Source organism: Bombina bombina, chromosome 10, assembly GCF_027579735.1.
Source record: "Bombina bombina isolate aBomBom1 chromosome 10, aBomBom1.pri, whole genome shotgun sequence".
Lineage (NCBI taxonomy): Eukaryota > Metazoa > Chordata > Amphibia > Anura > Bombinatoridae > Bombina > Bombina bombina.
The window spans coordinates 99,158,671-99,171,170 of record NC_069508.1 but is presented as its reverse complement, the minus strand read 5'-3'; the positions used below and the strand labels follow the sequence as shown (position 1 = coordinate 99,171,170).

At 38.8% G+C, this 12,500-nt stretch overlaps 2 protein-coding genes across 2 annotated transcripts in view; both read left to right on the top strand.

Moving 5' to 3' along the window:
* RABGAP1L (RAB GTPase activating protein 1 like) overlaps positions 1-12,500 on the top strand; it is a 1,244,335-nt gene that overhangs the window by 644,862 nt on the left and 586,973 nt on the right. The gene's annotated exons all lie outside the window — the stretch shown is intronic.
* On the top strand, positions 2,141-3,232 carry GPR52 (G protein-coupled receptor 52). Its single transcript, XM_053693263.1, has one exon. The coding sequence runs from the start codon at positions 2,141-2,143 to the stop codon at positions 3,230-3,232; it is 1,092 nt and encodes a 363-aa protein (XP_053549238.1).

The window sequence follows — 12,500 nt, the reverse complement described above, 5'->3', positions numbered from 1 at the left end:
AAGTGCTTTATTCATGTTAATTATATAGATTTTTATACAAATGTTTTAGCCATTGCTTTTCTTTTGGCTGAGACACAGAATGATGGTCACTTTTGATGTCATCTCCTGTATCAACTGATGCATGACCAAGGGATGAAGCAAAAAAATGGGTGGAAGAGAATGAGAGGAGGGGAGTTAGGGGCTCAGGTGCAAGCAGAAATAGCAGGAGTGAAAATGAAAGAGTGAGAATGTGAGTGACAGCCTCCGTGCAAACAGCTTCTCAGTAACAGGACTTCAGTAGCAATCTGACAGCTCAGCTGGCAACAGGCAACTAGGTGAGAAGCATATCCTTTAATAGCTATAATAGAGAAAAAGGAAGGAGGTTTGTGGCAGAGGGTGAAGCTTTGTGATGGTGTGAGGGTGGGGGAGTGAGACAAGACAGCAGGGGTTTTTGGATAATGTGGGAGAGGGATTGAAACGGAGCATCTTTACTGTCTGATGCCTAAGGAAACGAACTTCTAAAAAATGATGAGGCAGAGGAAACGCTTTGTTGGAAACTGCTGATGCTCGTTTGCTGCTTTTGCAAACATTCCTTTAGAAGATATCACAAGTACCCCCACCCCCTCCTCAACACATCCAAGATAGACAGTTTGCATTGAATTAGAAAGAAAGGACAACGTTAACAGTGAACAGGATTCCGAAAGAATCCATCATCCATTCTTTAATTGGAGGAATCAAAATGACCTTGGATTTCTATTTATTTGGAATTACTAGTTCTGTGATTGTCTACAACTGGTTTCTTGATCACTGAGTATTTATATGATTTCAAGTAATTCTTCTGGATTGTGTATCACTTAAAGATTTTGTGCATCTACAAAAGACTGAGGACTTTTAAAACAGTCATTCAATGAACAAGCTCACCTATAAAAAAAAGAACGTTAAACATTCAAGGAGCAGTCGGAAGCATTAACTGTTACAGTAACTATAACATTGTCCTTTTCACACCTAAGCATTTTTAAAAAAAAAGAAATAAAAAATGTTATTCAACTCATGGACAATCATTTAAAATATTGCATATTAGTTAAGAGGATATCCAGATATTCAGAGTTTAACTTTCACATTTTTTGTGGATTACTTTGGATAGTGTTGTTAATGTTGCGGATTTCTAATCAAGGTGAGACGCTAGCTTAAATGGCTTTGAAAATTGCAACCTATATCATAGAGAAAGCAGTGGCATTGTTATAATAATTGTAATTACATTTTGAAAATGATTGACAGCAATGCATTGTGCAATAAAGCTAATGTTCCCCTTTTTTTAATATCGAGACAGGTACATCTAGTTTTTATTTAGCTGACAATAAGTACATATATATAGTGTGTGTGTATATTTATCTATATCTATACTTTTTTTTTATATGGCTGCCAGGGCTGTAATACTTTGTGTATTAGTGTGTTTTCCACTTTGTTAGCCAAGAGGTTAAGTTGATGCATGATAGCCTAATATATTTCTATATAATATATATATATTTGTTATGGCTCAGATATGGAATGCTTGGGAAATCTATGAACTGTGAAATGGTTACTGTTTTCAGCTACTACATGCTGAGATGCTGAGATATTTTAAGATGCCTCTTAACAACCCCTCCCTTTTTATTTAAATTTTGTAGTCTAAAGATAACCCTTCTCAGGGGAATAAAACTCTTGCTCCCCCTCCTTATTATAAAATGAACAGAGTCTACAGAAATGGTTCTCATCAAGGTTGTCTTTTTTTTTTTTTGTTCTTTCCTTACTTTCTTGTTTTAGTTTCCTTCATCAATGGTGCAAGCAACGGAACCTGTCCTCTTTAGCAGCCCTGCTTTGTTCTTGCTAAGAATGGATACAGAGATCTGGAGAGCTAGCCGGCAGCCTTTTTCTGTTTTGTTTCACCTATTCTGGGTTATTTTTATTGTTTCTTAAGTTTTTGAAATGCAATGGTCAGCGTTTCATATACTTGTTTTGGTAGAGCCATGACTGAGAACCTGTCCCACTAATGGAAGAGTTTTGCACAAAGAAATCATGGTGCTCAGAAGAGGAAAGTTATTTACTCATTTTTAAGACAGGCCACTCCTGCCTTTCCTTTGCTGCTTTGTTTTTCTTTATTGGAAAACCAAAACCTTAAATCATGAATCAATCATTGTCATTTGGCTGGAGGACACTGAACACAAGTGGATTTGTATTGAATACCTCAGAGCGTAACTACTGCCCACTGGGCTTTGGACATTATAATTCCATGGACGTTTGTGTATTGGAAACCACAATTATTGTGCTGCTAACCTTCCTTATAATTACTGGCAACTTAACAGTTATCTTTGTATTTCATTGTGCTCCTCTACTTCACCATTACACTACTAGTTACTTCATTCAGACCATGGCATATGCAGACTTGTTGGTGGGTGTGAGTTGCTTGGTACCCACCCTTTCACTGCTCCATTACTCCACAGGTATACATGAATCTTTAACATGTAAGGTTTTTGGCTACATTATTTCTGTACTGAAAAGTGTGTCCATGGCTTGTTTAGCCTTCATCAGTGTGGATCGTTATCTTGCCATCATTAAGCCACTTTCCTACAACCAACTAGTAACACCATGTAGACTGCGCCTCTGCATCATCCTTATTTGGATTTATTCATGCTTGATCTTTTTGCCTTCTTTTTTTGGCTGGGGTAAACCTGGTTACCATGGTGACATCTTTGAGTGGTGTGCCATTGCTTGGCTAACAAGTACCTACTTCACTGGCTTCATTGTCTGCCTTCTTTATGCTCCAGCCGCCCTAGTTATCTGTTTTACATACTTTCACATCTTCCGCATCTGTCGGCAGCACACCAAAGAAATTAGTGAACGTCGGGCACGATTTCCTAGTCATGAAGCCGAATCAACTGGTGAAACTGGGCCTGGTCACAGCCCTGATCGACGCTATGCCATGGTTTTGTTTCGGATTACTAGTGTATTCTACATGCTATGGCTCCCATACATCATTTACTTTTTGTTAGAAAGCTGGCGGGCCCTGGATAACCCGGCCCTATCCTTCCTTACAACTTGGTTGGCCATAAGCAATAGTTTTTGTAACTGTGTTATTTACAGCTTATCAAACAGTGTTTTTAGGCTTGGCCTTAGAAGGCTTTCTGAAACGATATGTTCACCATGTTTGTGCTCTAAAAACAGAAGTGACCGTGACCTAAAACCAAGGAAACGTGCAAACTCATGCTCTATCTAACTGCAAAGAAACTATCCTGAGCAAGGGTGTTTGTGCACAGCTCCATGATGCGGCCTTCTATGAATACTCTAGTTAATGTTTTAAGCACCTTGTTGGGTTACAAAATATGGATTTTGTAGAAATGACTGTGAAAACTATAATCTTAAAAAATAAAAATAGTTGATACTGCCCAGAGTATTATAGGATAGTATAAAAGTGAAAAAAGTGGCAGCTCAATTAGGAATAATTTAGGAATGCAGTTATTATATTCAAGTAATTACTTGCTTAAAATGTTGTTATATATTTCAAAGAATGGATTATATAGCGTTCTTTTGTGTAACTATAACCTTGATAAAACATTGCACAATCCTGAAGGTGACCAAATTCCTGCTTATAGGAACTGCTGTATTTTATTATTATTTTTTTTTAATGTTGTTTTATAGAAATTTAATTAGATCCCATTATATTGTGCAGATTTAATATGCAGTTAATCTATCCACTAAAAATGTACATGGTAGGTGTTTGTTCTGGAACCTTATGGGGAAAAAGCAAAACCTGTTTTAGTATGTGCGTTCTTTGACCATTAGATATTACATTTTTGTAAATTAAAAGGAAGGAATTTTTTTTTCTTTCGAAAATAAGATTTCAATTACCCCTGGTGGATTTATAGTATTTTGCATTTGTGAAGGATATATGCAGTTTCTCAGTATAAATTGAAATAGCAATGCCGCATTGTGTTTAGTAAGATGAAAAAAATGAAGTATTTTGAAGGTACTGTATTTAAATAGCTCATAATTAAAGTATTGAGGCCTTTCATTTAATAGATTGATAAATTTGATTTTCATACTGTAAAAAGTAATTAATGCATGCATATTTAAATAACTACAATTACAGGTGAATCTTTATTAAAATGACATTACCCATCACCCATCAAGCCATCAAGTATAATGCAAGATGTATTATGCTTTTTATTTATTTCATTCAATTTAATTATATTTGCATAGTTTTTAAATAAATGTAATTTGTTTCTGTAGGTTTCACTTGGTCCAATCCCTCTATCGATCCAGCCAATCAGAGGCCGTATTTCCAAAGCCTTTAAAGTAAATCCAAGCATGCTGCTTGTGGCCTGTTGCTAAGGGACAATCTAAAGAGCTTTGCAAATGCTTTTTTTTACCATTTTTTCCTACTTAGCATAGTGCACCATAATTGGAGCTTCCTTTACTTTAATGGATTGAGCAATAAAGCCTCTGATTAGCTGCCATCCTCAGTTTTTTTTTTTTGTTTAGAAATAAAGTAACAAGTAGAACTTCTAGCAACAGATATATTATTATAAACTCGCAAAAACTGTGTGTATACATTTTTTTTTTATCAACTGACTGGAAGCTTTAATGCATTACTTGATTATCTTTCTTAAAGGGATATGAAACCCAGATTTTTTTTCTTTACTGATTCAGATAGAGCATGCAATTTTAAGCAATTTTCTAATTTGATCCTATTATCAATTTTTCTTTGTTCTCTTGATATGCTTTGTTGAATGAGCAGCAATGCTACTGGTTGCGGTGTGTGTATATATATATATATATATATATATATGAGCTAGGAAAGGGAGGGCACTCTCAGGATTTATATACATCAAAGTTAGTTTGTTTATAACAACAACGTTAGAAAGTCATAAGGATAGGTCGACGTTTCGGCTTACATAGAAGCCTTCATCAAGACAGATGAACAACTCACAACGGCGACTTGCAGCCGCACACAACACCATCAGCAAAACAGGTGCTGGTGCTGTTGTGTGCGGCTGCAAGTCGCCGTTGTGAGTTCTTCTGTCTTGATGAAGGCTTCTATGTAAGCCGAAACGTCGACCTATCCTTATGACTTTCTAACGTTGTTGTTATAAACAAACTAACTTTGATGTATATAAATCCTGAGAGTGCCCTCCCTTTCCTAGCTCTTATCTACAATCAATTGAGGATTGCACCCAGGTGCTTCATTATTAGTTGAAGCTGAAGTGCTGGAACACGTGCTAATTGGATTATATATATATATATATATATATATATATGCAGCCAGCAATCAGCAGCTAGAACCTAGATTATTTGCTTCTCCTGAGCTTTCATAGATAAACCTTTTCAGCAAAGGATAACAAGAGAGGGAAGCACATTAACCCCTTAATGACCACAATGTACCCTGTATGTCACTGGTCGTTAAGGGTTTTTTCTGGACATAATAGCTCAAGTCTAGCAAGAACACAGTATTAATGCCCTCCCTCCAGCAGGCTTTGTGGAATAGAGCAGTCTCAACGCTGGTGGCAAGACCGCGCTATAAAACAATCAAGTCCCAAAAAAAGGCCAGTGACATACAGGGTACGTTGCTGGTCCTTAAGGGGTTAAATAATAGAAGTAAATTGGAAAGTTGTTTAAAATTGTATTCTCTATCAGAATCATGAAAGAAATGTTTTGGGTTTCGTGTCCCTTTAAATAAGATTGACACCTGGGTAGAGCAGTTAATATTTTGATTTAGAGCGGTTTGTTTAGAAATTTGCCGAAAAGGATGCTGCACAGCTGGTCAGCGGACAAGTGGTGCTAAAGGATCAGAATAAATTGTTGTCCCCTTCATTTGTCTTACAACAACTCCTTTTCAGGCCTTTTCACCTCCCCTGGGATTGCACAAACAAGCCTCAGCAATTCCACTTATTAGCCAATTCTCAGAGGATCATAACAAAGATCTGCACAGTTTAGGTTCTACAAACCTCCTGTTTTTATTTTTATATGTTTGAATTTTTTATTTTTTGCGCTCATGTTTCCTTTTACAAGAGTATTTAAAATCCCCTAACACAGGGACTTTGAGCAACTTTGCCTTATGCGAGATAAGTCAAGGGATGGCTTCCCGATTTAGCAATATTTACCTTTTTTTTCCCAGAACAATTGATAAGTGCCACACTTTGATGAAATATACCCTGTGAAACGGGCTGCATTTTTGCTAGAAGTAGTATATTCTGCCGAGTATAAATCAGAGCTTTCTGCTGTTGTAGACCGTTTTCTTTTTGTATGCTGCATTGTGCACTGTGGGTGTTAATAAGAAAAGTAATATGTAAAAATGTTAGGATCAAATGTCTGTGCCTGTTCTCTTCATTTTATTATCTGCTGTTAATTCAACACAATTTCTGCTGCAAGTTTTTGTTCTACAGTCTAAATTGTATTAACCATTTGAATGCCAGAGGGCCAAAAAAAACGCTGTTATACCATTTGTTGCAGCCTATTTGGGCAGATAGTGGGTTAAAAAGGGTTTGTTAGCTTTAACTACTGACTGATGATAGATTAAAGGGACATGAAACCCCAAAAATGTATTTCACAGTTTAGATAGAGCATGTCATTTTAAATAGACAGTCTATTCCAGAATTTTTAATGTTTAAAAAGATAGATAATCCCTTTTTTACTCATTCCCCTGTTTTGCATAACCAACACTGTTATATTAATTTACTTTTTACCTCTGTGATTACGTTGTATCTTATCCTCTGCAGACTGCCCCCTTATTTTAGTTATTTTGACAGACTTGCATTTTAGCCAATCAGTGCACTCTTATAATTAGTTCCACAGACGGGAGCACAATGTTATCTATATGACACACCTGAACTAACACCCTCTAGCTGTGAAAACTGTCAAATGCATTCAGATAAGAGAATGCCTTCAATGGCTTAGTAATTATCATATGAGCCTACCTAGGTTTAGCCTTCAACAAAGAATACCAGTAGAACAAAGTAAATGTGATGATAAAAGTAAATGAGGAAATTGCATGCACTATCTGAATCATGAAAGTTTAATTTTGATTAGACTGTCCCTTTAATTAACTTTGCAATTTACTTCTATTATCTAATTTGCTTTGCTCACTTTGTATACTTTGTTGAAAAGCATACCTAGGTAGGCTCAAGAGCTGAGAGCTAGCTGCTGATTGGTGGATATGTACAATATACCTCTTATTATTTTCTTACTGATTTTCTCATCTAGCTCCAAGTAATGTATTACTGCTTTTTAAATAAAGAATTCCAAGAGAATGAAGCTTAATTGATAATAGAAGTAAATTGGAAAAGTGTTTTTAAAATTGTATGCTCTTTCTGAATAACAAACACAAAATAGGTTCATGACCCTTTAAACTCTAAATTAAACCTCAAATAATGTCTAAGGAATATAAGTTTCTTGCTGAATATATTGGTAATTAAGTATGGTGACATTTACTTGGTCCCGCACCATGCTACACAGTGATTGCTTAGAGCATAAGATTTACATCTGTCCTACATCCCTACTTTAGTAGCCCCAGTGCAGTCATTGAAGGGTCTAGCTGTGCATACGGATCTACTACACTATATAGCAAGTCCTTTTTTTTGCATTTACTTAAACCTATTTATTCACGAAAATATTTATTTATTTATTTTGTGAATGGTACTGTGAAAGGATTGCACTAACACAACAGTCATTACCACAATATTCTCCTGGGTCTCATGGAGGGACATTGTACTCTATTGATTTTAAATATAACAGAACATAGTTGTTTTTTTCTCTAAAGGGGAGGGTGATGACAAACACTTTGATTATCCCTTTAATGTACCCAAGCTATAATAACAAATAAGTGTAATTATTTTAGTAATGATATTTAAAATGTATTAAACAAATAAATCTTTGACAATCATTTGCACTTATGATTGGTGATTGTACATTATTTTCATCCTTTCTGTTCCATTATGTTGCAATTTCACTTTTGTATAAAAATGTATTTGCTATATCTATATTTCTTGTATTGTAAAATTAAAGGGACAGTAGAGTTAAAAAATAATAATTTATGATTAAGACAGAGCATGCAATGTAAAACAACTTTCTTCTGTTATGTGTGATCAGTCCACGGGTCATCATTACTTCTGGGATATAACTCCTCCCCAACAGGAAATGCAAGAGGATTCACCCAGCAGAGCTGCATATAGCTCCTCCCCTCTACGTCACTCCCAGTCATTCTCTTGCACCCAACGACTAGATAGGATGTGTGAGAGGACTATGGTGATTATACTTAGTTTTTATAACTTCAATCAAAAGTTTGTTATTTTACAATAGCACCGGAGCGTGTTATTGCCTCTCTGGCAGAGTTTGAAGAAGAATCTACCAGAGTTTTTACTATGATTTTAACCGGAGTAGTTAAGATCATATTGCTGTTTCTCGGCCATCTGAGGGAGGTAAAAGCTTCAGATCAGGGGACAGCGGGCAGATGAATCTGCATTGAGGTATGTAGCAGTTTTTATTTTCTGAATGGAATTGATGAGAAAATCCTGCCATACCGTTATAATGACATGTATGTATACTCTACACTTCAGTATTCTGGGGATGGTATTTCACTGGAATTACTCTGTTAAAAGTACATTAAACCTTTTAATAGGTATTTATTATGTTAAACGTTTTTGCTGGAATGTAGAATCGTTTGCATTTTCTGAGGTACTGAGTGAATAAATGTTTGGGCATTATTTTTCCACTTGGCAGTTGCTTGTTTTAATTGTGACAGTTTCGTTTCTCTCTCACTGCTGTGTGTGAGGGGGAGGGGCCGTTTTTGGCGCTCTTTGCTACGCATCAAAAATTTCCAGTCAGTTACTCTTGTATTTCCTGCATGATCCGGTTCATCTCTAACAGAACTCAGGGGTCTTCAAACTTCTTTGGAGGGAGGTAGATTCTCTCAGCAGAGCTGTGAGACTTATATATTGACTGTGATTAAAAACGTTGCTCTGTAATTTTTATGCTTCAAATTTAATTATTGTTACTTTACTAATGGGAACAAACCTTTGCTAAAAGTTGTGTTGTTTTTAAGGATTGATGCTATAACTGTTTTTTCAGTTCATTATTTCAACTGTCATTTAATCGTTTAGTGCTTCTTTGAGGCACAGTACGTTTTTGTTAAATAAGATTGTAACCAAGTTGCAAGTTTATTGCTAGTGTGTTAAACATGTCTGATTCAGAGGAAGATACCTGTGTCATTTGTTCCAATGCCAAGGTGGAGCCCAATAGAAATTTATGTACTAACTGTATTGATGCTACTTTAAATAAAAGCCAATCTGTACAAATTGAACAAATTTCACCAAACAGCGAGGGGAGAGTTATGCCGACTAACTCGCCTCACGTGTCAGTACCTGCATCTCCCGCCCGGGAGGTGCGTGATATTGTGGCGCCTAGTACATCTGGGCGGCCATTACAGATAACATTACAAGATATGGCTACTGTTATGACCGAAGTTTTGGCTAAATTACCAGAACTAAGAGGCAAGCGTGATCACTCTGGGGTGAGAACAGAGTGCGCTGATAATACTAGGGCCATGTCTGATACTGCGTCACAGCTTGCAGAGCATGAGGACGGAGAGCTTCATTCTGTGGGTGACGGTTCTGATCCAAACAGATTGGATTCAGATATTTCAAATTTTAAATTTAAATTGGAGAACCTCCGTGTATTACTAGGGGAGGTTTTAGCGGCTCTTAATGATTGTAACACTGTTGCAATACCAGAGAAATTGTGTAGGTTGGATAAATACTTTGCGGTACCGGCGAGTACTGACGTTTTTCCTATACCTAAGAGACTAACTGAAATTGTTACTAAGGAGTGGGATAGACCCGGTGTGCCGTTCTCACCCCCTCCAATATTTAGAAAGATGTTTCCAATAGACGCCACCACACGGGACTTATGGCAAACGGTCCCTAAGGTGGAGGGAGCAGTTTCTACTTTAGCTAAGCGTACCACTATCCCGGTGGAGGATAGCTGTGCTTTTTCAGATCCAATGGATAAAAAATTAGAGGGTTACCTTAAGAAAATGTTTGTTCAACAAGGTTTTATATTGCAACCCCTTGCATGCATCGCGCCGATTACGGCTGCGGCAGCATTTTGGATTGAGTCTCTGGAAGAGAACCTTAGTTCAGCTACGCTGGACGACATTACGGACAGGCTTAGAGTCCTTAAACTAGCTAATTCATTCATTTCGGAGGCCGTAGTACATTTAACCAAACTTACGGCTAAGAACTCAGGATTCGCCATTCAGGCACGTAGGGCGCTGTGGCTAAAATCCTGGTCAGCTGATGTAACTTCTAAGTCCAAATTACTTAATATACCTTTCAAGGGGCAAACTTTATTTGGGCCCGGTTTGAAAGAAATTATCGCTGACATTACAGGAGGTAAGGGCCACGCCCTGCCTCAAGACAAAGCCAAAGCTAAGGCTAGACAGTCTAATTTTCGTCCCTTTCGGAATTTCAAAGCAGGAGCAGCACCAACTTCCACTGCACCAAAACAGGAAGGAGCTGTTGCTCGTTACAGACAAGGCTGGAAACCTAACCAGTCCTGGAACAAGGGCAAGCAGGCCAGGAAACCTGCTGCTGCCCCAAAGACAGCATGAACCGAGGGCCCCCGATCCGGGACCGGATCTAGTGGGGGGCAGACTCTCTCTCTTCGCCCAGGCTTGGGCAAGAGATGTTCAGGATCCCTGGGCGCTAGAGATCATATCTCAGGGATACCTTCTAGATTTCAAATTCTCTCCCCCAAGAGGGAGATTTCATCTGTCAAGGTTGTCAACAAACCAGATAAAGAAAGAAGCGTTTCTACGCTGTGTACAAGATCTGTTATTAATGGGAGTGATCCATCCGGTTCCGCGGTCGGAACAAGGACAAGGGTTTTACTCAAACCTGTTTGTGGTTCCCAAAAAAGAGGGAACTTTCAGGCCAATCTTGGATTTAAAGATCCTAAACAAATTCCTAAGAGTTCCATCGTTCAAAATGGAAACTATTCGGACAATCTTACCCATGATCCAAAAGGGTCAGTACATGACCACAGTGGATTTAAAGGATGCTTACCTTCACATACCGATTCACAAAGATCATTACCGGTATCTAAGGTTTGCCTTCTTAGACAGGCATTACCAGTTTGTAGCTCTTCCATTCGGATTGGCTACGGCTCCAAGAATCTTCACAAAGGTTCTGGGTGCCCTTCTGGCGGTACTAAGACCGCGAGGAATTTCGGTAGCTCCGTACCTAGACGACATTCTGATACAAGCCTCAAGCTTTCAAACTGCCAAGTCTCATACAGAGTTAGTTCTGGCATTTCTAAGGTCGCATGGATGGAAAGTGAACGAAAAGAAGAGTTCTCTCTTTCCTCTCACAAGAGTTCCATTCTTGGGGACTCTTATAGATTCTGTAGAAATGAAGATTTATCTGACAGAAGACAGATTAACAAAGCTTCTAAATGCATGCCGTGTCCTTCATTCCATTCAACTCCCGTCAGTAGCTCAATGCATGGAGGTGATCGGCTTAATGGTAGCAGCAATGGACATAGTACCCTTTGCACGTCTACATCTCAGACCGCTGCAATTGTGCATGCTGAGTCAGTGGAATGGGGATTACTCAGACTTGTCCCCTACTCTGAATCTGGATCAAGAGACCAGAAACTCTCTTCTATGGTGGCTTTCTCGGCCACATCTGTCCAGGGGGATGCCATTCAGCAGGCCGGACTGGACAATTGTAACAACAGACGCCAGCCTACTAGGTTGGGGCGCTGTCTGGAATTCTCTGAAGGCTCAGGGACAATGGAGTCAGGAGGAAAGTCTCCTGCCAATAAACATTCTGGAATTGAGAGCAGTTCTCAATGCCCTTCTGGCTTGGCCCCAGTTAAAAACTCGGGGGTTCATCAGGTTTCAGTCGGACAACATCACGACTGTAGCTTACATCAACCATCAGGGAGGGACAAGAAGCTCCCTAGCAATGATAGAAGTATCAAAGATAATTCGCTGGGCAGAGTCTCACTCTTGCCACCTGTCAGCAATCCACATCCCGGGAGTGGAGAACTGGGAGGCGGATTTCTTGAGTCGCCAGACTTTTCATCCGGGGGAGTGGGAACTTCATCCGGAGGTCTTTGCCCAAATACTTCGACGTTGGGGCAAACCAGAGATAGATCTCATGGCGTCTCGCCAGAACGCCAAACTTCCTCGCTACGGGTCCAGATCCAGGGATCCGGGAGCGGTTCTGATAGATGCTTTGACAGCACCTTGGAACTTCGGGATGGCTTATGTGTTTCCACCCTTCCCGCTGCTTCCTCGATTGATTGCCAAAATCAAACAGGAGAGAGCATCAGTGATTCTAATAGCGCCTGCATGGCCACGCAGGACTTGGTATGCAGATCTAGTGGACATGTCATCCTGTCCGCCTTGGTCTCTACCTCTAAGACAGGACCTTCTGATACAGGGTCCATTCAAACATCAAAATCTAACTTCTCTGAAGCTGACTGCT